Raw genomic sequence first — 27,808 nt, forward strand, 5'->3', positions numbered from 1 at the left:
TTTGCTTACAATCTTTATTGAAGTTATACAAAAAGAATCCCCGAAAAGTGAAAAAATACATTATATACAAAAACACTTTCCATTGGGAGGAAGGCTCTGCTCCCTCTCTTAACATGCAGTGCTTTCAACTGTAGCTCCGGCCTCCACTGTCCCCTCCACTGCTGCCCGGCTTTCAGCTTTATTCTCAGCCTGGAAGATAAACAGGGAGCCTGGGCATAAGTGACCCTACTTTAAGCCATTCTTTCTTACACAACTGAGTTGGCCTCAGTCAGAGGAACAACACAGTCCCTTAAATTCTGCTTTGCTCTCTACACTAAAAGTGATCACAAGTATACAGCCATTTCCTAACTTCTCTGTAATAAGGCTGACAGAAAGAGGAGCAAGCAAAAGTGACTGAATGGTCTTGGCAATCAAGCGTTTTCTCACACATTCATTAGAGGGGGACCTGTGGTATGTATTTGACAATGAGACATCTCACATTTCATAACCAAACTGTTTCCTGTACAACCTCATTGTTTTTATGAAAGTAATCAAATAATCCAAAAAAGATCAAGTTGGGGAACATGCATTGGTTTCCCCAGTCCCTGAGAACAAGGGAAATGAGGCAAGAGTCCAAACCCTGCTTAACTGCCCACCTCCTCCTCCATGTTTTCAGAAACTTCGGTTCCACTGGAAATAGTGTCCCCACTGCCTCCATTCACCTCCGGCTCTTGTTTGGCTTTCTTTGCATCATCTTTCCGGGGGCTCTCTTCCTCTGGTTTCCTCTATAAACATATAATTAATTTTGAAAGCTTCACAAATGTGCTTACTGTCTTTAAAAGGACAATTATAAAACAATTTTGTAACACATGCTTCTTCCCTATGGTGCAAAGATCACGAACACCAGGATTCACAGTTCTAAGGGTCTCCTGAGCCACAGCCTGTCCTCTGAAGAAGAGACTGGTATGCCTAAACATACCAGTTCAGTCTCTTCAAGGATGAAGAGAAACGATAGGGATGAGGAACAGACAACAGTGACCAACCCACAAATCTGAATTTCTACAGTTGAGTCAGGAAGCAAAATCAGAGTGAAGGCTCCTTCACAAGTTTAAGGAGGTCTGCTGCTGAATGACTACTGTAAACCTGCCAGCTTCCCAAGATGGGATGATCTGACTAGACATCCTCATCGGCTTTCCTAACATCCCTTGGGCTAAAATAGACCAGGAGTGTTGCCAGAAGACATATATATTTCTTTTGGCTGCACTAGGTCCTAGTTGTGGCATATGGGATCCAGTTCCCTGACCAGGATCAAACTCAGGCCCGCAACAACGTAAGCTTGGAGTCTTAGCCACTGAACCACCAGGAAAGTCCCAAAACAGACGTCTTATTGCACGAAGTATTAGGGATGGATTAGGGATGTTTATGTGAAAGGTAATTCTCATGAATCATTTGGAGGGAGGGAAATGCAGAGTAGGAAGAATATAGAAAAGAAACGACCACATATAGATTTACCTTCTTTCTGACAAGGTGGGAAATATCAGTAACACAATTTGATGAGGAAGCACCATCTGTGGGCTTTCTACTGGCAATCTGGCAAAAAAGAAACCTTTGTTACCAATGTACTGCTATATATGAAATATACACTGAGGCCTAATAATAACTGACAAAAATCACCTGAATACCCACCATGGAAACTGAAGAGCTTCCTCCACTAGGAGTGAAACCTGAAGTAGAGCTCTCCACCTGTGAGAAATGACAAACCCAAGTGGGTCCCAGGATAGAACCCACCAGCTCACCTACCTACAAGCAACTGATTAATAAGACTTCAAATACTAGTGGCCTCCATATGGTAGCAACATCACCCACCCTCTCTACTCAGACCCATGGTCACACAGTAAGTAGCTGAGAAAGAATTCAAACCCACAGTCTGGCTCCAGAGCATACTGTCTTAAGCACTGTATTTACTATTTGAGAGGAAATCATATATGACTTCTTACATTCCTTCTGACATCCAAATCCCTGGAAACCAAGTCATGAGGAAGATTCCTACCAAATGGAACACTAGGTACCATGATAAAAGGGCCTTCAAAAATATCAAATGTGTGACTATCAAAACTCTACAAGGAAACCAAACGAACCAGAGTTGCTTTCAGAGCCAGTTCAGCTACATTCCCACTATGCTGGGACTCCTTTGCATCTTCTATCTTCTCTCTAATTTCAGGGAGCAGCTCCTTCAGCTCCTCAATTTCTTTCTCATATTCAGAAGGTGATCCTTCAGCCTCCTTCATCTGCTCATTTAGTACAGCTAGAAAGAAAAGACCGAAGTGATCAGTAAGTAATAGATAACACAAAAGGAACCTTTAAAAAAAAAGAAAAAAACCTGTCAATACTGGATCCATCATAGTTATTGTGTAAACAGCTGACGCATACTCACCCATTCTCTTCTCAATAACTTCAATAGATCTGCTGAACTGAGCCACTGCTTCATCATACTGAGAGTTGTACCCGTAGGCCAAGCCCAGCTGGTAGTGAGTCTCTGCAAGGAGCCGATCATGGGCTTCCAGATACTGTTCCTGCAGGTTTAGGCAAGCCTGGAACTCCTCCACAGCTTGGAGGTAATTCTCTATTGAAGAGAAAAATAGCAAGCAAATGTACATTTAATATACAGAACTTCTACAATTCCAGAAATTCTGCAGAAATATTTTCCCATGTTATATATATTTCACTTTTCTTTGTAGTATCTCCAGGACCCTTGGACAACTTTAAAAAAGCTACTGGGAGGGAGGTTCCCTGGCAAGCCAGTGATTAGGACTCTGCACTCCCAACGCAAGGGGGCCATGGGTCCAACCCTAATCAGGGAACTAAGATCCCACATGCTGCACAGCGCAGCCAAAAGAAAAACAACCTACCAAGAGACTTTCATTTAGAGTATCATTTAAAAGACTACTCATTGTTCTAGGAACCATAACAAACCCAAAACACCTACTGTCCATTCAAAACTAACTGCCCATAATTTATGATCAATTGAGCTGGATTTTAAGGAATTAGAAGAAGGTTAAGGCATAGGGGGAAAACTGTGTTAGAGAGTAAAATAGAAAATGTATTACCAGATTCAACACTAACTTCTCCAAGTTTAAGATGTGCCTGTGCAGCATAAAGCTGAGCCTCCTTCGTGTCTTGCCTAAAAGAAGGAACGATACTTAGAAACCTTAATAACATCTGACCAAGCCTGTTTTGTTTTCAACCCCCAAACTCCCAACCTAAGCCTAAAAGCACCAAGAGTTTTACCTTTTAAAAATGATCTTTGCTAAATCCAGCATATCCCAGGCAAGCTCTAGGTTCCCAATCTCCTCCTCTTCATTTTCTTGAAGGGACTAAAGTATATCCAAATCATTGGTGTTAGGCAGAAGTACAAGACAGGCATCTTTGATTACAAATCAAAGTGACAGTTAGCAATGGGTCCTGTCCTAATTAACAGAACCCCTAGGATCAAATGGATCTGCCTATTCTCAGCACGAACAAAGGGTCCCCAAACCCTAACTAAGAAATGACTATAATAATCATGCTGACACTAGTAAACCATAGTCCTACAGTAAGAAAGGAGATAATACTCAGCAAATAATAATTAACCTTGTTTTCAAGAGCTGAATCATTCAGTGTTTCTTCAGCCTTGTCATTTTCTTTATCCTCCTCTTCTGAGCCCTCGGTTTCTGCAAGCAAAAAATTCTTCAGTATTGAGAATACTAAACATAACAGACAAAGATGACAGGACAAGTCAGAGATTCCAATAAACATGTCAAATGACCTATATTCTGGGGTAGGACAGGCCAGATTCAAGCCAAATCGGGTAACATTTGAACTGGATATAAATAATAAAGTCAGTGGTTAACAGTCTAACTCAAGTCTAATCCAGACTTAGCATAATCTTAAATAATTCAGACCTTCAATGACCAACAGGCTGTGTTTCTCTTCTAAAAGTCAACCTGCACAGTTCAGATCAAAAGAAATTAACTACTGACTTTAATTCACTGGCTAGAAACTCCCATCTACTCAACCAGAGTCAGTTGGCAGCCTCAGCCAGTATTCCTGGGTTCTTTAAGCCAACTGTCAGTTAATACTAATAAGGCCAAGAAAATACCAGTTAAATTACTCCAGTCCATCTGAAGCAAGGATGCTCAAGAGGATGCTTTCCTACAACACAGCCGTGGAGAGAAGCACAGCCCTCACCAGTCCTCACCAATGAGCATGCCGCACTCCAGCCAGCTCCAGCACGCACAGAATTTGAGTGAGCAGTACCATGTTATTTGACTTTCCAGTACCATAATCTACAACCATACCACCACCACATTTCATCATACTGACAAATACAAGTTAACTGCCTGCGAGGACAGGCTGCTGATAAATAGCTCTACACACTTGGGTTCAAACAATTCATGAAATGGGTATAATGTGCCTATTTCTGCCATCTTTCATTAAGTACTTAACACCATCAGAAGAGCTCAAATACTGTCTAACTGAAAATTAGGCATTAGAGCCATGAAGTCAGGTTAAAGAACTTTTATCTGTCTACCAATATTTCTTTAGGATGGAAATAGGCACAGAAAAGTTGTATAAATTAGGACAAACTAAAGTCCTAAGAACCAGTTAAAGTTACAAGTTAATTGTAATTAACCTCTATAGCAAACACTGTTTTATCAGGTACCTCCCTTTTCTCCTGTTGACCATGTAATTTGGTGCTTCTGAAATGTAAGTACTCACCACCACATACCAGTACCTTGCCATGCCCAAATTTCAAAGTGGTTTGTATACTTAGCTCCCTAATGTTAGGCTAGATGTTGACTTTGATGATGACACCCATCCTCCACCAGAACACATAACAGGTAAAGCAGATGGCATGTATTTTTCACAATATTAAAAAAACCAAACACCTTATCTTCCCAACTTGCAGGAAAATTTGACAAAATGTTGCTCTTCTATATTCTTATTTATCTGGTATCTGTTCAACTCATACCAGCATGCTAGAAAGTGGCATCTATTTTGGCATAAAATGTCTAGATATTTGGAGTTTTACATCAAATTTTTAAATTAAAATTCTTATAATGGTCTGAGAAAAATACTTGTTTCTCTTGAGGTATCTGCATTACCTTCATGGTGGAAAAGAGCTAGGTTAATGAGAAAGCCACTATTTTTCAACGTGGTAATCTGTACCCAGGTATTAATAGAAATGCACTGAAGGCCTCAGTTAAGAGATCTGTTTATTTTCTAAGTTTGTTTGAAAATGGAATCTTTTTTGTAGTATGTCATCCTTCAGAGAAAGGGAAACGTTTTATAGATACCATTTCTCTCATCTTAGAGTGTCTTCAAAACAATGTGGCAAGACAGCTGTGCAAAGCAGAAGAATGACTCTTAAATACCTCTTCAAGGGGTTTTAAGAGAAAACCTCTTCCAAGATTTCTGCAGGCTAGTGCTACCACATACATTTCTGACAAAAAGTGGGTTAAAGGAAGGGATTAAAATTGCCTTCCTCAGTGTGAGGTATTCTGGGAAGAACACATTCACATCAGATCTAGGGTCATATTCTGGTCCTATGATTTACTGTTTGACCCCAAACAAGTCACGTAACCCCTAACCGTCCATTTCCTCATCACTATAACTGGAATACTACTACCTACTACACAGGACTGTATTTTGGAATTAAAAGTAAAGTAATGTATGTGAGAAACTCTAAAGAGTAAGACATGAGAGGTTTTTTAAAACTGAGGAATTGAGTTCTGTGCTTTTTCCATACACTCTCCTCAAGCCCAATGAGCACCCCAATGGTGCTACCATTTAGCCAATTCATTTCTGGTTACCATGCTTGTGCTGGCTGGAGTACAAGGACTTGCACACAGGTAGAAGGAAGTTAACCAGAATTAGCTGCAGATACTGATAATGGGTCTTTGAACATCTCAAACGTAAGAAAACTCAAAGTAGTCATAATTAAGTAATATGTGTGTGTGTATAAAGTATTAACGATTAATTGGACTATACCTGTGGTTATTAATACCAACGTTAGATAAATCTTACAGACACAGCAGAATCCTCAAATGATAGTACAACTCAAGTCAGACGTGCCAATTATGTAGTTGCTAATTAGAGGCTTATACATCTTGATGAAATGGAATCATAATTAGACCAATGATACGATACAAAGCATTCACACTTCATAACATTCTAAGTAACAAAAAAGTCAGTTTAGCAGCCAAAGCAAGCATGAAATGAGGAGGGAAAGCTGCAAGAGTTTTCAATTATCTTTTGGAGGGGGCTAATTTAACTAACGTGAATAAGCCTCTAAACACTTCCTGAAGACTGAAAGTAAAGATTACCAGAATTCTTTCACTCTGGTGATAAAACATTCAAGGGTACACTGCCTTCACTTAAATGGCATGCCTGCTTAAGTGCATCAATTCAGTGGATTCTACTGCTTTAATCCTGCTTCCTAAAGCAGAAAAAAAGGAACCATGTGAACAGCAAATTTAAAAATCCAGAGGCATGCAAGTGAACATCCATTCAGCATTCTCTGCCAGCCTAGCACACTATTTCCCTACCTACTCCACCCCACCACCCACCTTTGTTGGCTAGTAGAGTGCAACAAGTTACTGATAGCTAGCCAAATCTCAGAAAGGCCTATTTTGCAATTAGTAAAAGCGTTAGTCTATAAGCCAGCTAAAGAAGACTTGCTTTTAACTTGCTCAGCAACTTATCACCACCTTCTTAAACCACTCCCATTTTCGTTTAGCCCTTTCCTAATCCAAAGGCAGACGGAAAATTCTGAATGGAAGGCTGACTTTCACCCATGATTAGTGAGTCAAATCCAGAATGTACTCCACCCACTGTAGCTCTTGTATGTCCCGGTTACCTTCACCCTCTTTCATCTGTTCTTCTTTGTCTTGTGCTTCTTCATTAGCAGCTATCTTAACTTTGTCTTCAGGGGATTGCTCAGTAGCCCCCTGGGCCACCTCAGTCTCCACCCCATCTCCGGCTGCCTCAGACTCTTCTACAGCCAGCTTAGTCTCCTGGCTAGGAACCAACTCTGCCCTGACCTTCTCTAGTCCTGAGCCATCTTTTGTTCCTATCAGTCCTTCTGCATTAGTCTGCAGTTTAGTGGAGGCGTGATCCCCTGCAGCTGACAGTCCACTGACTGCACCATCCTGAGGCAGAACTGTGTCCTGCCCTCCAGGCTTCTCAGAGACTTCTGATCCGGCTTCTGCAGCTGAGGCATCTGCAGCCTGTGTTGTCACCTCCGGTGACTCTTCGGCAGAAGGCAATTCTTGCCCTACCAACTGCTCAAGAATGGCCTTTCCTGGTTCACTTTCAGAGGCAGCTACCTGCTCCTTTGGCTCATCCCCACCCATATCCACTGGCTTGACTGCTTCTATCTCCACTGGAGTGCCCTGCTTTTCTAGAGTCACAACAGGTTGTTCTTTCAAAGCTTCTTTTGGTTTCTCCTCTATGCTCACAATTACTTCTCCCTGACCCCCTTTTTCTCTGCACTCTTCCTGGACGTCAGTTTCAGAAACTGATTTTCCTTCCTCAGCACCCAGTATTTCCTGATCTGGCTTCTTAGAAATGACTTCAGCTTCACTCAATCCTTCTGGTGCCGCTGCTCCTTCTCCCTCTTCAGTGGTTTCAGGTAACTGATCTGGAGCTGATTTAACTTTCTCCTGTAGTTCCTCTGCAGGCTCACCGATATCCATATCTTCTCTTGCACCCTTCTCCATTTCAGTTTCCTGTTCTTTATCCATTTCAGGCTTTACCAGAGACTTGTCTTCTGTTTTTTGGGCTTCTTTTTCTCCCATGGCGTCATAAACCTGTTCTCTCAACTCTTCCCTTGCTTCCTCTACATGGTTAAAGAACATGAAGCATAAACATGTCTTCGAGTTTAATGATAAAGGCATAAATGGAAACTAAAAATACATTCCCTTTAAACCCTCAAACAACCTGGCTTATGTTTTAGCAGACAGCCTACAAATTACCTGCCCCTTTGAGAAAAGCAAAGGAAAAATCCCAACTAGCAGAGCCACTTACTGCAAAACAAACCCAAGCTCCTTAAATTAGGTATTTTACTTGAGCATTCTAATTATCAGTTAGGTAAGAGATGCCAAGCTTTACATTCTCCTCTCAACACTATATATATATATATATATATAATAGATCTGATATGTAAAACTCTAGCAGCAAAACCCAGATTAGAAATTAACATTTAATTTTCTTAGAACCAAAAAATGTAAAAGGGCCCCCAAAGCCCAGCCATTAAAATAACTGAGCTGCAAAGACTTTTAAAAATTTACATCAGAAAAATATTTTAGGTTATTTTAATACTTACACTATCAATTTAAATAACCAGATTTATTTAGGAAATTAAGTTATCCCCTTAAAAAAGTCTATCATCAGTTTCACTGAGACCTCCCCCAGTCTCCACTAGATGCAGGTGTAGCCGCATGAGAGACTATTCAAAATAAGGAGAGCCCTATTTCCATCGCTTTTACACAAGAAATATACGTCGCATCTCTTGAATGTCACATGCAACTCCACATACCATCTATGTTATCATTATTTTCTACCAGAGATTCTTCTTCTGTTTTTTCTCCTTCCTCCTCTTCCACATGCACACCTTCCAGGGCATTTCCCAATACACCATTCTCCATTCTAGCAGAACAAAAGGAGAAAGCACTAAAGGTATCATGGCTAGAACCTAACAGTCTTTTTAAGAGAGAAACTTAGTCCTGTATTATAAAAGCAACAGAAGAGTAAGTAAGTACAGGGAATATGAACTATAAGCACTTATGAAAGAAAAGCAATGATCAAAATGAATATAAACTATGGTTTTAAGAGCACTGAAGACAATGAACATACCCTTTACCCAGCCATCTGAAAAAGCACTGATAACCCTTACCAAAAGGGCCATGTTTCCCAAACTTCTCATCCACCTGTATGTCTCTAGATGGCCAAAAACATTCTGGCAAGATTTTCATGACAAATCCTTAGACTGCTTTACAAAATTAGAAAGCTTAGCAAAAGTGACAGATTAAACAGATTACAGATTATCTGCTATTCTGTGTACCCTCAATATATTTTATTCTGGTTAATAAATTCTGGTGGAATATCACAACAACTTTCCAACTCCTTATCCAGAGATGATTCTTCTGTTTTTTATCTTAAGACATTTTCACGTGCCAAGTGTTTCCAAATTGTCCTTCCGTCCGTCCTTGTTATGGATGATTGTTCTGGGCTAGCTGAGTGTTTTTAAAGGTTCCCTCTCTAAACTAGACTGACTATTCACTAATGGAAAGATCTTCGCTTCTAATAACTGCAAAAGTCAAAAGTGTAACTTTACTCTTTTAAGTGCCTTTCAAAACTCCCATCAAGGGAATTCCCTGGAGGTTCAATGGTTAAAACTCCACACTTTCCACTGCTGAGGGCGAAGGTTCAATCTCTGGTCAGGGAACTAAGATCCCACAAACTGTGCAACACAACCAAAAAAAGAAAAAGAGAAGCAAAAACAACCCGTCAATTTTTCACTCTCCCTTTTAAACCCCCTGAGTAAAACCAGTCTCACTCAGTTCCTGTGAAATCTCAAGGCTAGTAAATAATCTTAACAAAGAAACTTAAAAGTTTTTAAATAAATCATTATGATACAAACATCTTACTTTAAACTTAGCTTTAAAGACATACCTTGCCAACTCCAAAAGCGATTTCCCATAAAAAAAGAAGGCTTCTCCACATTCATTAGCTGTCTCTCCATACTTCTTACCTCTAAAAAGAGAATAAACAGCTAGGATCTGAATTAAATTTCTATTTTTTCTAGTTCTTTAGCCATAAAATATTGTTTCTTCTGTAACACATCCTTCTAGGAAACCAATACTCTCCCTTCCTCTTGAACTCAAGGTTCAAGGGATTTTAAGAACAATGAATAAGTTAATGTTGCCAGTTCTTCATCTATATAGTATATATAAGTATGTATTTAGATATATAATATACATTATATAATTAAATATAATATATATTCTAAAAAGACATCTATTTGCTACAATTAAAATATATAATCTAAGATCCAAGCTATCAGTTGGTATTGCTCCTGATAAAAGATAGGGGTCAATATAAGCCTGAATATTGTTAGGAGTTAGATGGCCTTTGGCTGGGACTAAAGCATGAATCAAGTTCATGTAAAGGCATCATGATAAAGAGTTAACGTTCTTCAGAGCCTGACTGCCTAGATTCAAATCCTGCCTCTAACTTTAAACTTTAGTAGTTAACTTAATCTCACAATGCCTTAGTTTTCGCATTTATAAAATGGAAATGTTAAGAACCGCTTAGATCCACTGCAAGAACTAAGTTAATGTCTATAAAATCATTCAAAATAATACTTAGAAATACAGATAGCAATATATATACCAAGTTTAGCTATTAATACCTATAAACATGGAAGCAGCAGAGGAAAAATCACAAGTATGATAAATGGGAAGGAGGAAGTACTTTATGTGGAGTAAAGAGACTAGCTTTTATGGGGTAAAGGATCTGCAGAAATCATGCTAAGTCAGGTCAACTAATAGCCTAAGAGTCTTAGTAAGAGTAACGAGGGCAACTAAGCATAAAAGCTATAGTGATGAAGGTCATGTTTAAGGGAAGTCTGTTAGATTAGAAGAATGCATCTCAAATTCTCCTCAAATACCCTTAATGGCAGGACAGTGAGAAAACAAACTTTTCAGGAATCTGGAAGGAAAAAGCTAAGAAGTGTGTTTTATGTGCTCAATCTTAAAAATTTAATCTTAACATTTTACAATGTAAGGTTTTTATATAAAAACACCTAATTACTTAGCATCAGATGAAACCTGGATCCTACCCTTAGCACAACACTGAATACCAGAACCTCAGCTCTTCAGGCCCAGATGATGACAGAGAGGCCAGAGGCCAATAAATCAACAAGAATCAACAGGGATCCAGGAATAAGATTCTGTTCTAGAGGGAGTAAGGGTTAGGAAAAAAATACACTAATATAACCCTGACTGACTGAATAAAAGGAATGAAGAAGCCAAAAACTTAATCAGTGAGCCTCAAACCTGAAACCCAGCTTTATTATAAGCATCTCTTTCATAAAGAAGATTTCAATTCCACTGAATATAATGTTATCAACTAATGAGCATGCATGACTGACTTCAACTGCTATTGATAATGTTATTTTTGAGAAAACAAGTAAGACACTTTCTCTCACTGTATAAAGTACATTAAAGTCTTTGGCTAAACTACATCACTCTTGAGGCACTAAGACTAACCTGCTCCCCCAAGATACAGATATACACAGCCACCTGGTGGTCAACTACCAATATTCAAGAAACTGTACAGATAACAAAGGTGCTAAGAATCTATGAAAAATGCTGGCTACTAAACAGCATTAGTGAGAGGGTGACAAACCATGCCTTGCTTGGGATTATGGACTTCCCCTGGATACAGAACTTCAAGCATTAGAATAAACACAGTCCTACTATACAGGTATATTCAGTACCCTGGGATATATACTTAAGGGAAAAGAATTTTTAAAAATGTATATATCCGCGTAACTGAGTCACTCTGATATACAGCAGAAATTAATATAACATTGTAAATCAACTCCACTTCAAATAAAAAATAAGTTTAAAAAACAAACACACTTCCACTGTTAAAATTGGAACAAGTCCCCGAACTGGGACAAATTAGTTAGTGATCAACAGAAAACAAATTTCATTAACTCAGGAAAATCAAAGGCTAAAACTGCTCAGTTATATGTGAGTTTTATAGTTATAGGAATAAGCTCATACATGAAAAATAAATCTTTTTAAACTCTTGCTTTTCATTCTTTTTCCCATTAAACAACTTTTTATGACTCAAGTTTATTAGGAATGTAATACAGTACTTACAAAAGACTAGCTGCTTCCTGGAAGGCATTGACAGCTGCAGGAATATCACCCATTACCAGATGTTTCTGTCCTAATCCCAATAGTTTCTTAGCTTCACTATCCACATCCAGACTGCAAGAAAAAAGATTTCTTTTCAGGTGTCATATACTTTTAAAATCAACATTTTTTGAATACCTGCTACATTTAAACCATAGTATTTTATTTCCTTAAACCTCTCAACTGCTCTGGCAAGGCCGCGCTAACCCACAATCTATCACTACAAAAGCTCATACAAAGTCTGCATAATCAGTTTGTCTGTTGGTCTTCCTTTCAAATCCAGAATTCCATTAAAATTTTAATTATTTTTAATTTATTTATTTTTCATTGAAGGCTAATTGCTTTACAGAATCTTGCTGTTTTTCTATCAAACCTCATCATGAATCAACATGTATCAGATATACATATATCCCCTCCCTTTTGAACCTCCCTCCCATCTCCCTCCCCATCCCACCCCTCTAGGGTGACACAGAGTCCGTTTGAGTTTCCTTAGCCATACAGCAAATTCCCGTTGGCTATCTATTTTACACATGGTAATGTAAGTTTCCATGTTACTCTTTCCATATATCTCACCCTCTCCTCCCCTGTCCCCATGTCCACAAAGAAAAATCTGATTCTTAATTCAAATGGCCACACAAGTGCTTTTCCTAAAGACAATCATCTTACCTACCATAGTATGCAGAAGTAGCATTCATACTTCACATTTTGTCACACAGATTATAAAACCATTTAGTGAAGGACTGAGAATAAATTTATTAGCTTGTATTACTTTCTAAGTGAAACTGGTAGTGAACTACTTATACTGCCTTGACTTATGTTAAATAAAGGGCCAGTAAGTTTATCCACCATTGCCTTTTCACCATCAGTATCAATGTCAACACAGTCAAAAAGGCAAATGTTCTTCCAATTACAAAAACAGTTTTGATCTTGCAGAATCTCTCAAAGGGTCTTGGGGATACCAAGGGTATATAAACTACACTATACTTCTGAGAACCTCTGAATAAGAGCATGGACCCATATCCAAAAGAAAAGAATGTATGCGCACAGATTTAAGATAAAGTACCTGAACAGGGGCTCTGTAACAACCTAGAAGGATGGGATGGGGAGGGAGACAGGGGGGAGGTTCTAGAGGGAGGGGACATATGTATACCTATGGCTGATTCATGTTGAGGTTTGGCAGAAACCAACAAAATTCTGTAAAGCAATTACCCTTCAACTAAAAGATAATTTAAAAAAAATTCCCTGCCTATTGCTTATTCACTGATCAAAAACTTTTTTTAAACAAGCAAACTCATCAAGTGCAAGAAGACAGGTGATGGTATTAAATGTTAAGAAAAAGTTGCTCAGCAGAACAGAAGAACAACTTGGCCAGGGAAACATGCTATAGTTGCTGGGCAGTAGTAAGTAACCATTTCAGGTCAGTTGTTACCAATTTATGAGACTCTTCATGTTTTTCCCAACTATCCTTCATGTTTCTCTCAGAATCAATTATCATACTCCTTCAAAGATCATAAATGTTTATAATATTACCTATCAGCAGTGTCCCAGGGGTTAAATAGCCTAGCTACATTTACACCTTATGGTCAGTCCAAAAATTTAATATCATGGTATATACCAAGATTAACTCTCTAAAAGTTATGTGAATGTGTTTAGGATCAATCCTGAGCAGTACTCCTTTCACCCAAAAACGAGACTAACTCACAAATCATTAGACAGTATTTGTAGAAGACATAGTTTAAGTAACCAAAATAACAAAGGAATTTAAGACCACAATGTAAAAAACATAAAACGATGAAAACAAAAAAAAGAAAAACTTAAGACTCTTAAAAAAAACCCAAAAGATGTGCATATATCTTGCAGAAGAATTAGACAGAATTTAGAACAATAATTTTCAACCTAAGTGAGCTTAAGACTACCAGGAAGTTTTCTAAAACACTCATACACTCAAAGCTTAACAAATGAAATCTCCAGGAATGCAACTCAGGCATTTACCTTTTGGATAAACTTTCCAATTATTATGCTTCCTCTGGTTAAGAACTATGGTCACATCAAGATGCAGAAGTTACATGGAAATACATGTGGGCCCAATATAAAATTTAAAACTTTCAACTAGAATTAACAACAAAGTTGAAAATGGCAACCTTATAAAACTGAGATCTAAATCAGTAGACGTATTCAAACAAAGAATAAGCTAGCATTTGCCAGGCATACTGCGTACCAATTAAGGAGAAGAATTAAACCACTTTAAAAATTCAAATATTTTAACCAAATACAAAAAAACCTGATGACGTCACTGTCAGGACTCCATACTTTAAATTGAACAAATACTTTAACACTTATTCACTCTCACTCGTTACCTATTAAAGATGATAAAACAAACTGCCCTCAAGTTACATAGCTCTTATGTCTATGTTCTAGATATAAATCAAATCACACCATTGAAATAATCATACCTCTCCACTTTATCTGCAGAAGTGGAAGGAGCAGGGGCATCTTCTTCAATTCTGTAAAGAAAAATTAAGGGGAAAAAAAGTAAAAATGAAAGGCTATTTTAAGACTAGAAATTTAAAAACATAAAGTCATAAAAAGAGCTATTTATTAAATGTCCAGTATATTCAGATCTTACATAACATTTATTTAAATTATCAAATTTAATGTTTATTCATTCAAGTAACTGTTGAATGCTTATTGGCTACGTGATACTACTGATATAATGAACAAGACAGTTACACCCTAGATTTGAGTTTACTGCTCACTAAAAATAACTTTGCTTTTTTTTTAAAAAGGAAAAAGCAAAGTTTCATTTTTTGGGGGGAAAGTACTAATAAATATCTTAAAAATATTTCATAGTTGTGTTTACTGAAAAAGTCTAGAAATAATGACCAACTCAGCAGCCCCTAGAGCCTAGACTGTGCTCCTGAAAACCCATTTCCCACTAAAAGGAACCAAGAATCCATTGAGATGTAACTGATCTGAAACAGTGTTGGAGAAGTACACAGGTGAATCTGGGGCAGTATCATGACAGCAGGCAGCAAAACTCTATCTAGCATTATTTAGGATCCTATCTACTAATGGTCATGCTAAAGGGAAGGCGGGGAGTCCAGAGTAAAGCAAGAAGAGTTCTTGGTACTTTTTCAGCTTCTTTATAAATTTGATGTTTCGTATTTACAAAAATATTACCAAAGCACACTTAGGAGCCAACCTCAATAAAATCTCATTGGCCAAAAGAAGGGACCATGTGAACATCAACAAAGATAATAGGGACTTCCCTGGTGGCCCAGTGGGTAAGACTCCAAGCTCCCAATAAGGGGCCCGGGTTCGATCCCTGATCAGGGAACTAGATCCCGAATGTCCCAACTAAGAGTTCACAAGCCATAGCTGAAAGATCCCTCACGCCGCAATGATGATCTAAGAGCCCACGCAGTGCAACCAAGACCCAAAGCAGCCAAATAAATATAACACACACACAGATACTAACTGAATAACCAAAAAGGACCTGCTGTGTAGTACAGGGAAATATGCTCAATATTTTGTAATAACCTAAGTGGGAAAAAGACTCGAAAAAGAATAGACACACGTATATGTATAACTGAATCACTCTGCTGTACACCTGAAACTAACACACTGTTAATCAACTATACTGCAATATAAAATTTTAAATATTTTTTAAAAGATTATAGCTGCAATTGACTGGAAAACTCCAAATATGTTTAAATCCGTGAGTTCTCAATAATATAAACAAACAAAAAAAACTCATTAGTCATCTTTGGAAAATGATGGGTGACCACTGCATTATTTTGAAAATTGATAAATAAAGGGAAAGAAGAATTTACCCTCTCTTTACCATCATACAGTTAAACCTTAGGTAGGTTTCAAGAAAAGGGTTGACTTAAGTTATTACTAGGAATGCTATACACTGACACTATTCACTCTGTATTAACTTAAATCCTTGCCTTTGTTACCTAGTCTATCATCAGTTTTCACCTATATCCCAAAGGAAATATCCAATTAAGGATATATATCATCTTTAACTGTGCCCCCAAAGCATACCAGAGTTTAAACCAAGGACTGTTACATCTCAAATGAGAGCAGAGAATGCTGTTAGCTGTGATGAAATGGAGAAAAAGAACAGTAGGAAAACAGAAAACTTTACTACTAAACACCTCAGAAGCCATATATTAGAACTGAAGTACATGCAGCAAGAAAGCTAGGAGTATGAAAGAACACAAAGTTGTGTTTTTAACTCCTCCAAAGGTTAAAATATACACACAAACAGAATGAGTCAATTAATTTTTCATACTTGGACTTTCTTATTTAGCACACCAAGTTTATGAAAACAGAGTAATATACACAATATGGACAAAACAAATGAACTAAAAAATAAGCTTAATTCAATAAATGTATTAATTCAAAAATCAAATTCAATAGACATTTTATTAGTATCTACTGTATGCTAAGCATCAGAATTAACCTCCAACAAAAGTTAAAGCAGAGAACACAGGTAATTCCTTGGCTATCCAGCGGTTAGGATTCGCCCCATCACTGCCAAAGGCCCAAGTAGGGAACTAAAATCCCACAAGCCACAGGTGCCAATGCCAACCCGCACCCCCACCCCCCGAAAAAAAAGCAAAGAGGACAATTTGGAAAAAGCAGAAGAGATTAAACGACAAGCAAGGGCTAACTATATTGGAATCTGAGTCTTAGAAAATGCTTTAGAGATGAAAAGTTGTCAATTTCCTTCAACAGGATCCAGTATCTTTGCTAGAAACTCCTAAACCTTTTATAAATATTATATTGGTTTACGAGTTTGATGAAAAGTCCTGGGGAGGGGAGGTGGGCAGGGAAATGGGGTTGAAAATAAGCAGACTTCACAATGACAGGAAAAAAAGCACAATTTAAAAGCTAACGTGTTCAGCTGCAGGGTAAGTGGCAAACAATCTGACCAGAACCCTGGAATGGCCCAGGATCCTTATCTACAAATACTTCCTGTCATAGCTTGCTGTTGTTTAGTTGTCAAGTCGTGTCAAACTCTTTTTGTGACCTCATGGACTGTAGCCTGCCAGGTTCCTCTGTCCATGGAATTTCTCAGGCAAGAATATGGGAGTGGGTTGCCATTTCCTTCTCCAGGGGATCTTCAAGATCCAGGAATTGAATCTGCATTGACAGGTGAATTCTTTACCACTGAGCCACCAGGGGAAGCCCCTGACATAGCTAATTACCTTCAAATAGCTTCTTTCACTAACGGATTATTCTAATTCTAGCACAGAGCTTCTCAAATTACCTGTGACTGAAGGACCAGACTTTCAATTTCAATATGCAAGAGATGGGTTTTTGTAATGTAAAACAGAACTGTCAGAGTAATGTCAAATTTCTTCATTCCCAAATGTTTACTCTCAGTTTTTATGCTTACATCTTTGGTAGGGTGGGGGGGGAGTGGTGGAGTGGGGAGAGGCGGGGACCGGGCCGCACAGCATAGCTTGCAGGACTCTAGTTCCTAGACCAGGGATTGAACCAAGGACCACAGCAGTGAAAGTGTGGAGTCCTAACCACTGAACCGTCAAGGAATTACCTGAACTTTACCTTTTAACTGTCCTTCACCCTACTTTTTCGTATCCCCACTTCCTAGGAACAAGGCTAGAAACAGATCATTTAGTTTTGATGCCAACCTAAGTCTTTACGTTTTTATCAAGCTAAGGCACTGAATATGTAATATCATCAAATTTACTTCTTACATACCCTGTGGTACAAAAGTTTGAAGTGGATAAAATTAGAAAAAAATGGGTATCAGTTCAGTTCAGTTGCTCAGTCGTGTCCGACTCTTTGCGACCCCACGAACCGCAGTACGCCAGGCCTCCCTGTCCATCACCAACTCCCAGAGTTTACCCAAACCCATGTCCACTGAGTCAGTGATGCCATTCAACCATCTCATCCTGTTGTCCCCTTCTCTTCCTGCCCTCAATCCCTCCCAGCATCACGGTCTTTTCAAATGAGTCAGCGCTTCGCATCAGGTGGCCAAAGTATTGGAGTTTCAGCTTCAGCATCAGTCCTTCCAATGAACACCCAGGACTGATCTCTTTTAGGATGGACTGGTTGGATCTCCTTGCTGTCCAAGGGACTCTCAAGAGTCTTCTCCAACACCACAGTTCAAAAACATCAATTCTTTGGCGCTCAGCTTTCTTCACAGTCCAACTCTCACATTCATACAGGACCACTGGAAAAACCATAGCCTTGACTAGACGGACCTTTGTGGACAAAGTGATGTCTCTGCTTTTTAATATGCTATCTAGGTTGGTCATAACTTTCCTTCCAAGGAGTAAGTGTCTTTTAATTTCATAGCTACAATCACCATCTGCAGTGATTTTAGAGCCCCTCAAAATAAAGTCTGACACTGTTTCCCCATCTATTTGCCATGAAATGATGGGACCGGATGCCATGATCTTAGTTTTCTGAATGTTGAGCTTGAAGCCAACTTTTTCACTCTCCTCTTTCACTTTCATCAAGAGGCTCCTTAGTTCTTCTTCACTTTCTGCCATAAGGGTGGTGTCATCTGCATATCTGAGGTTATTGATATTTCTCCCGGCAATCTTGATTCCAGCTTGTGCTTCCTCCAGCGATTCGCCTGATGTACTCTACATATAAGTTAAATAAACAGGGTGACAACATACAGCCTCGATGTACTCCTTTTCCTATTTGGAACCAGTCTGTTGTTCCATGTCCAGTTCTAACTGTTGCTTCCTGACCTGCATACAGGTTTCTCAAGAGGCAGGTCAGCAGTGATAAACTTACTTCTATTCTTACTTAGCAGCCTAGACAAAAAGGGCATGAACCAATCAAAGCCATAGTAGTACAGTCAGAAGAAAAGGCATAATTAAAGCAGAGATTCTTCAAACTTCAGTCTACATGAATTAAACAGATTGTTGAGTCCCAACCCTAGAGTTCTGGTTCAGTGGATCTACTATGAGGTCCAGGAATTTGCATTGCTAACAACCTTCTAGGTGATGCTACTCCTGGTTTGGGGACCACAATGTAACAATCACCAGATTAGGAAAAAAATTATATACTAATGTTCATGTCTTATCTGAGCCACAGACATGTTTATCCACAATTATTTTTTTAACGTTAATTACAGTAGCTACTACATTTAAAACTATGAAGATAGCACATAAAAAATCTGGATTTCTGCTTCTCTTGAAAAACTGTTATGTAAACTGTAAAACCAAAAATTACTAAAGAAAACCATGGCAGAATTACTATGTAATTCATCTGGAGAAGGCCTTTTTAAATTCAGAAATATAGAAGCTTGATAAATTCTACTCCATCTAATTCATTTCACAAAAGGTTAACTTATCAAATTATATAGAGTATTATAATCAAAAAGAAAAAGGTCCAGCAGGAAAAGATGAAAGGATATAAACATATTCACAGAAAATGAAACACACAGAGCTCAAACATCTGAATACGCGCTCACATTCTTCAGAGAAATACAAAACTACAATGAGAAAACATTTTTTTACCCATCAAATATTCAAAGACAAGAATGTAAGAGAAACAACTGTTCCCATATATTGCTAAAAGTGAAGTCGCTCAAACGCTTCCGACTCTTTGCGACCCCATGGATCACAGCCTACCAGGCTCCTCCATCCATGGGATTTTCCAGGCAAGAGTACTGGAGTGGGTTGCCTTCTCCAGGGAATCTTCTTGACCCAGGGATCAAACCCGGGTATCCAGCATTGCAGGCAGACGCTTTACCGTCTGAGCTACCAGGGAATCAAAAGGAGGGACATGAGGGTATCCAAAAGGGTCATGCTCCAGGTCAGGCTTCAACTAACAACCTCAGCAAGGCTCTGCATGTACTGCTGTATAAGTACTGCACACTAACCAATTGCTAATAGAAGTTTAAATATATGTATTACTAATAGAAGTTTAAATTTACACAACAGCTATGCAGGTCTATTTGGCAGTTATCTATTAAAAATAACAAGTGAACACTCTTTGATCCAGCAGTTCCACTTGTAGAATTTATCCTATAGATAAGTCCATGGTTTACAAGGTTATTCACTAAAGCATTATTTGTAATAATTAAATTCTGGATAGAATTCAAGTATCCACCAACAGGAAACCTGTTATGAGACAGCTACAGAATAGAATAAAATGCAGCCATTTAAAAAATAAAAAAAAGGAAAACTATGCCCTAATGAGGAAATTACATCCTGAGGAGGAATCATCTCCAAGATACATTGCTAATAAAGTGGTCAGAAATCTATCAAGCGTGCTACCATTTGTACAGTAATGTAGAATAACTACATACAATCTGCTCTTATATGATTAGGTATCATTGGTGTTATTGTTGTTTAGTCGCTAAGTCGTGTCCAACTCTTTGCACCCCATGAACTGTAGTCTGCCAGGCTCCTCTGTCCATGTATTTCCCAGGCAAGAACACTGGCGTGGGTTGCCATTTCCATTTCCAGAGATCTTCCCCACCCAGGGATTGAACCTGCATCTCCTGCATCGGCAGGCGGATTCTTTACCACTGGGCCACCAGGGAAGCCCAAAAGTTATCACTGAGGGATACATAATAAATTACGAACACTGGTGGACTGTAAGGAGAAAATGCTAATAAGGTTTAGTTAACATTTCACTGTATACTCCCGTCTTCTGGATTTTGAACCAGAAATGTATGCCCTAGTCAAAGAAATAATATTTTAAATATCAAAAATATCTGCCACTGTGGCATACATTCTCCGCAATAACTGAAGTTAACAGTGACCTAGCACTGTCAGGGAGAATTCACTTCAATCCCCACCACCACATCACTTTCTCCTATCTGGCCCTCTAAGCTACAAACACCAAATTGCTAAATATTGGTGACTGTTTAGAAACTGGGAAAGGAGGGAGGGTGAATCTGGAATTTTTATTTCTGGGATTGGGAAACTAAGCACTATCCGAGCAAAATATGGTACAAGAACAGGATTCATTAGTGAGAACTGTGGATACATATTACGAGTTGGTTGGTTGGTTTTAAAAAAAAAAAACATATTTATTTGGCTGCACTGAGTCTTGGCTGCAGCATGAGGGATCTTTAGTTGCAGCAAGCAAACTCTTAAATTGCAGCATGTGGAATCTAGTTCCCTGACCAGAACCCAGGCCTCCTGCATTGGGAGAGTAGAGTCTTACCCACTGGTGAAAGTGAAAGTGGCTCAGTCGTGTCCAACTCTTTGCGACCCTATGGACTGTAGCCTACCAGGCTCCTCCGTCCATGGGATTTTCCAGGCAAGAACTGGAGTGGGTTGCCATTTCCTTCTCCAGGAGATCTTCCCAACCCAGGGATCGAAGCCGGGTCTCTTGCACTATAAGCAGATGCTTTACCATCTGAGCTACCAGGGAAGTCCTGGACCACCAGGGAAATGGGTAACATTCAATGGGCCAATTCAGAGCAAACATCTGTCATAGAGCAGTACCTATTACATTATCACTTAATCCTCTCTCACACACACACAAAACACCTTGTTGTATGTGTCAATATCCTATTTTCCAGAGTAGTAACTTACCCAATTACACAAATGATTTTCTAATCTATACATAACACCAATCATAACCCATGCTATATTCTAACTGCCTACTGACTTTCTGTTTTCTCCAACCGGATTAAGATCTGAGAAACCATGTCTGTCTTATCAAAAACTATATTCTACAACCAAGCACAAAGCCCGGCATCTAATCAATATCTGTTAAAGTAACCAATTCTGAATCACTAAGGGTAGGATTAAGGACAAGTGACTTTGCCACTTATCATGTGAAGTACCTAAATTTCCTCAACTATTAACAGTACCCATCTCACAAGATTTGTTTTGAAAATTAAATGAGAATGTTCACGAAGTGCTTAGTTCAATGCTTGGCACACAAGGAATCAAAAGATGCTAGCAATCATTAACAATGAAAGAACCAAAAGACAGAAAGAATTAGAGGCAGCATCAAAAAAAAACAAAATTAAAGAGGGAGCACCTGGTATCAGAGGCAGCAAAAAGGTACCAGAAAGAACTAATCAGGAAGCTAAGAATGATAAGGTCTACTTCAGCATTTGGACAATGATTACCTTTAGCAATGCTGTTTAAATGACATGAAGGAAAGCAGCTCAACTGAGACAGGATGGACAAATGTGTATATTCTCAGAACACAGTTGTCCAGTTAGACTGTGATCTGATGACTCAAAACTAATATCTTATTCATCTTTGTATCTCTGAAACCCAACATATTAAAATATATGTTGAATACATCTGTTAAATGCATAAGCAAATAGAAGGGGAAAAAATGGGAGAGTAGAAATGCAGACTCTTCCCTAAAGAAGCCTGGCTATGAAAAGGAAGAAGCAAAGAAAGCAACTGAACAGATATAACACAGAGAAAATGTTTTTACAAGCATCCACCTTGGGACGTTTGAATGCAGAGGAGAAGGTGCTCTATCGAAGGAATACAAGCACCAAGAGACCAAACAGGCAGCTGCTAGACGTGGGGGGGGGGAGGGGGGAATCTCCAACTGTCTTGATTGTCAAGATTTTTTTCCTTATCGTAAACTCTCGCTCTGTGAAGAAGGCCTTTCTTCTAGAGAACTTTTAAGTTCCACAAGAAGTGGTTTCAACCCTCAAGCTGTCTATTCTGTGTCTGCTCCAGAAAAGCAGCTGAATGCACATTTAAGAAAACAAAAGCACTGACTGCACTCTTTAAATTCTTGGCCCCAAATCTGAAGCAAGGACAAAACCGGCAATCCTACTACATTCCCTAAAATATGTCTTCCAAGTATCCAAAGCAACTATTTCTCTCCTCAAATCTCCTACACCGTATTCCATTCTCCCTTACTTCTAAGCAGGTCTTGCTTCACACCTCATTGAGCAAATAGACACCATTAGACAGGAAGTCTCCCTCAACCACCAAAACCATCAACCTACCTGTACCTGCATCCACACTCTCTCCTATTCATGAATGGAAACTTCATTCATGACCAGCTGGCTCCTGGTCATTCATCTCCTTGTGGCCATTCCAGATTGCCCAATCTAAAATAACCACCCAGTTACCTCACATCTCTTTAAACTAGGTGAAGGTAAAGTAATTATTTGCATAGCACTTTATCACTGATGTTCTCTAATATACATATTTATGGTCTCTATCCCAGTAGTCTCCATTTAAGAGCAGAGATCTTTTCTGTCTCCTTATTATATAAAACAAATGCTCAATAAATACAAGGAATCCTTGGTGGCTCCAATGGTAAAGAATCTGCCTGCAGTGCAGGAGACCTAGGTTCGATCCCTGGGTCAGGAAGATCCCCTGGAGAAGGGAATGGTTACCCACTCCAGTATTCTTGCCTGGAGAATTCCATGGACAGATGAGCTTGGCAGGCTGCAGTCCATGGGGTCACAAAGAATTGGACATGACTGGACTAACACTTTCACTATGCCTATAAGTAGGACAGAAAAAACTGCTTCACAAATTTTCCTAAAAGGAAATTTCCTTAAAGAATCTTCCCCATTACTGCCACTATTTTACAAATGGGAAAACTGAGGTCCACCATGCTAGCCAGAAAGAGAATCCAGTTTTCTTGACTCCTAGTTATCATAGACATCATCTGTCTAGGTTTTTTTGGCTGCACCACTTGGCGTACAAGATCTTAGTTCCCTGACCAGAGACCAAATCTGTGCCCCCTGCAGTATTAACCACTGGACCACCAGGGAAGTCCCTCCATAAGTTTTAAGATACCCTTACAAATAAATACATGTTCAGCACCCACCTACGATATAACAGATAAAGTGCAGTATTCAAAAGCAGAGCCCCTACACAGCAAAAAGAATCACTAAATAATATGTAATGTGGATGATTCACATAAAGTTGAGTATAAGAGGTCATATAATAACATACTGTAGATATAACATTCAAAAACAGACAAAACTAATCTGTAATGTTTCTAAGTCCAAAAAACTACCCTTGTTGGGAGTAGGGCTTGAGGGATCCTAGTTCCCAAAGCAGGGACTAGACCCAGGCCACTGCAGTGAAACCACTGAATCCTAACCACTGGACCACCAGGGAATTTCCATGGGGCTTTTAATATTTATTTTTATTTATTTATTTTGTGAACTCTTAGTTGAGGCATGTGGAGATCTAGTTCCCTGACCAAGGATCAAATCCACACCCCTTGCATTGGAAGCAGAGTCTTAGCCACTGGACGACCAGGGAAGTCCCAGGGAACCTTCAACTTATGCTTTCTCCTAGGAGATTTACAGTTTCAGGCCTTATGTCTAGGACTTTTATCCATTTTCAGCTCATTTTTGTATATAAGGGTCTAATTTCATTCTTCTGCATGTATACATCCCATTTTCCCAACACCATTTGGTGAAAAGAATGTCGTGTCCTCTCTGAGTGATCTTGGCACCCTTAACAAAAATCATTTGACCATATGCAAGGATTTATTTCTAGACTATTACATTCCATTGCTCCATCATGCCAGTACCACCCTGTTTTGATTATTATAGCTTTGCAATGTTTTGAAATCAGGAAGTGAGACCTACACTTCGTTCTTTTTCAAAACTGTTTTAGCAGGGAATCTCTGGTGGCTCAGAGGTTAAAGCATTTGCCTGCAATGCGGGAGACCTGGGCTCAATCCCTGAGCTGGGAAGATCCCCTGGAGAAGGAAATGGCAACCCACTCCAGTATTCTTGCCTGGAGAATCCCATGGAGGGAAGAGCCTGGTAGGCTACAGTCTACAGGGTCACAAAGAGTCAGACACGACTGAGCTACTTCACTTTCACTTTCCTTGGTGGTCCAGTGGATCCACATTCGCACTGCTAAGGGCCCGGGCCGAGGCAAGGCCAAAAACAACAACAAAAAATGTTTTGGCTATTTGGGATCCCTTGAGGTTTCTTATGAGTTTTAGGATGCATCTTCCTATTTCTACAAAAAGCGCCACTGGTGTTTTGACAGACTGTTGAATCTATAGGTCTCTTTGGGTAGTATGAACATCTTAACAGTATCAGGCATTCCAGTCCATGAACACAGGACATTTGTGTGTGTGTGTGTGGAATCCTAAGGGTGAACCTCAGGGCTCTTTTTTAAACAATTTGTTTTTTTTCTTTCGGATGGGCCGCACAGCTTGCCCTCTGCAGTGTAAGCACTGATTCCACCAATGGACCACCAGGGAATTCTCTGAACCCCAGCTTTTAAAGTGGTAAGTGAAGAATTCTTTTGGACACACATAAATTATCAAAGTTAATGGATGTGATGATGAATAAACTTGTCCTAAGAGTACAAGTCATATTCATCTTGTTCAGAAATAATTTCAGTATTTCATTTAGTTTTCTGATCTGTTCTTGTCCTTCACCTCAAAACCACCCTGAGATTATCACATATCAGATTTCATTTAAAACAATCTTCTAAGGAGGCTTCCCTGGTGGTCCAGTGGTTAAGACTGAGAGCTTTCAATACAAGGGGCTCAGATTCAAGGTCCTGGTCAGGAAACTAAGATCCTACATGCCATGCCACAAAAAATTAATGAGTAAATAAAACAATCCTGTAAGAACAGTATTTTTTTTTGCAGGTCCACGGAGACTCTTTTCTCATTTACACATTTGAGCTAATATACTGGCCTAACACCTCCAATCACAAGGGTACATTGGGTAAATCTTTCACAAAAGTATATTCTAATTACTGTGACATTAATTCATCTCATGGTAAAGCCTACTTACTGAGCTTACGGAAAAAAAACCCAAACAAACTTTCTGGCCAACCCAATACAAGAAGTTACTGATCTCACTTTAAACAGCTGACTGCTGCTAAGTCACTTCAGTCGTGTCCGACTGTGTGTGACCCCATAGATGGCAGCCCACCAGGCTCCCCCATCCTTGGGATTCTCCAGGCAAGAACACTGAATACTAAGCACCAAAATAAGCCTCACATCAACACAGATTAACCTTACACTTATGGAAACAGAAACAACAAACTCCAGAACTTTAAAGACTGAGCTAAACCACTCATTTTTACTTTAGCATCTCTCATCTAAAGGTACCATTATGTAGCTCAGAAATTATAATAAGACAGCTAAACTAAAATTCAGTGCACCACATAAGACTTCCTAAGTTCCCTCATTTCTCCTTACCACTACATTACAAACTGTTATATTCTTTTATTTACTGTAACATAAAAACATTAAAAATTAGAACTATTTAGAAAGCTAGTGAGGACAAGGACTGATTTAACATTTAGACAGTCATTGATAAATTTTTACCAATGTTGTTTAAATGGCATGAAGGAACAGAAGCCAAACTGAAGCTTTTTAGAGATGACAAAACTGTGGCCCAACGTTCACTACTTAAGCAATGAAAGTGGTATCAAAGTCAACTCTGAATTAAGGTTTACTTCTCATTCCATTTTTTTCTCTCTACTGGTTTGAAAAGTTATACGTGTTTTTTCTTTCAATGATTAAACTGGAATTATAATGTGCATTTTTTTTTATAATGTGCATTCTTAAGACTCTAAACTCACGTTAATTTTCTTCACCCTCCCCCTTAAACGCCTTACCCCTGAATTGTTCCAAGAATTTAACTGAGGAATGCTGCCTTTATTGTTCTCTCCAGCTAGCTAATTAAATTTTCATGCAATTTCCTCTCAAGTAAGGTTTGGGGATGAAGGAAGGATGAGAAATGAGGGAATAAAAACGTGAAATACTAGGACTTAACCAGACTCTGCCACTTAATAGTTTGTTTCTTCGAATAAACGTCCCGTTTCCCTTCACTGTTCAAAAAATACCTGAGTGGCACTGTGCCGTTTTGACAGCAATCGTATCTTCCATTCTACTGCACTTCACGCATAATACTGCCCATTCTCCTAGCAACCAAACGCTGCTAGAAGTGAGACCTCAACGCAGCGCTAAAGACGCTTCACGACCCGATTAAACCCTCTACAAGCAATCGAGTCCCCTGCCAACATTGCCAAAATCTAAAAGAACCACGATGCTCTCCACCACAAAAAGAAATGGGCCTAGCTGAAGGTAGGAGGGTACCAGGTGAGCAAGGAGTCCGCAAGAAACAAGCTCCCTGGTGACCCACCGCGGAAGTCCGAGGCGGACCGCGAGCCGCACAGCCCCAAACAATGGAGTTTTCCCGCCTCCTCGGGGCCCCGCCCCCTGCTCCAGAGCCCGCGGAGGGAAGCGAACGCACTGGCGCACAACCCCGCCCCCTAGAGGTCCCGCCCACCCCGGGCCAACAGTCCAGCCTCCTTCCTCGTGCAGGTTTTTTTTTTTTTTTTCTTTTGGCGCCAAATCTCTGTTGGTTATTTTCCCGAGGTGTTTGAGAATACTACCGGAGGCGCACACCAGTTGTGTGGGGATAGCAGGGGCATGAAGGCACACCGGCGCGCCTGGGCCCCGCCTCCCCACCGATAGCCCCGGGCCGGGGGAGGAAAGAGAGGGGCAGGCAATGGAGACAGCCGCCGCTGCCCCCGGCAAGATGGCGGCCGCGAAAAGCGGGGCAGGGGGCGCCAGCCGACCGGCGTTACTGATATTGAGGGAAGACTCTCTACAAGAGGTGAGCTTCTCCAGTGTCCGGGCCTTCCCGAATAGCGACGGTTGTTCATTGGAAGGAACGTCCTCCAACCCTCCGGTCTGCCCCTCCCAGGGAGCCTCCGTCCACCACCCCCTCCCTGCGGACTGGCCAGTGCCTCAAGCTCTCCCCGGTCCGGCTTACTTGTCGGCGGAAACCAGCTCCGCGGTGATGGCGGCAGTGGCTGTGGACTCTGCGGCCATCGTTCCCCTGAGTGGTGGGCCAGCGGACGGTACACAGCCTGTGAGAAAAACAAGACAGAATTCAGGACGCCAGAGACTTG

General features: G+C 39.8%; 1 protein-coding gene across 1 annotated transcript; it reads right to left on the reverse strand.

Moving 5' to 3' along the window:
* NASP (nuclear autoantigenic sperm protein) lies at positions 1-27,808 on the reverse strand. Its single transcript, XM_052637148.1, has 15 exons — positions 27,670-27,808; positions 14,402-14,452; positions 11,913-12,023; positions 9,694-9,774; positions 8,558-8,667; positions 6,878-7,858; positions 3,610-3,689; positions 3,268-3,353; positions 3,087-3,160; positions 2,414-2,602; positions 2,118-2,284; positions 1,666-1,722; positions 1,492-1,569; positions 636-764; positions 1-189 (listed from the first exon to the last, which is right to left on the reverse strand). The coding sequence occupies exons 1-15, from the start codon at positions 27,726-27,728 to the stop codon at positions 109-111; spliced, it is 2,334 nt and encodes a 777-aa protein (XP_052493108.1). The 5' UTR covers positions 27,729-27,808; the 3' UTR covers positions 1-108.

Source organism: Budorcas taxicolor, chromosome 3, assembly GCF_023091745.1.
Source record: "Budorcas taxicolor isolate Tak-1 chromosome 3, Takin1.1, whole genome shotgun sequence".
NCBI classification, from domain to species: domain Eukaryota; kingdom Metazoa; phylum Chordata; class Mammalia; order Artiodactyla; family Bovidae; genus Budorcas; species Budorcas taxicolor.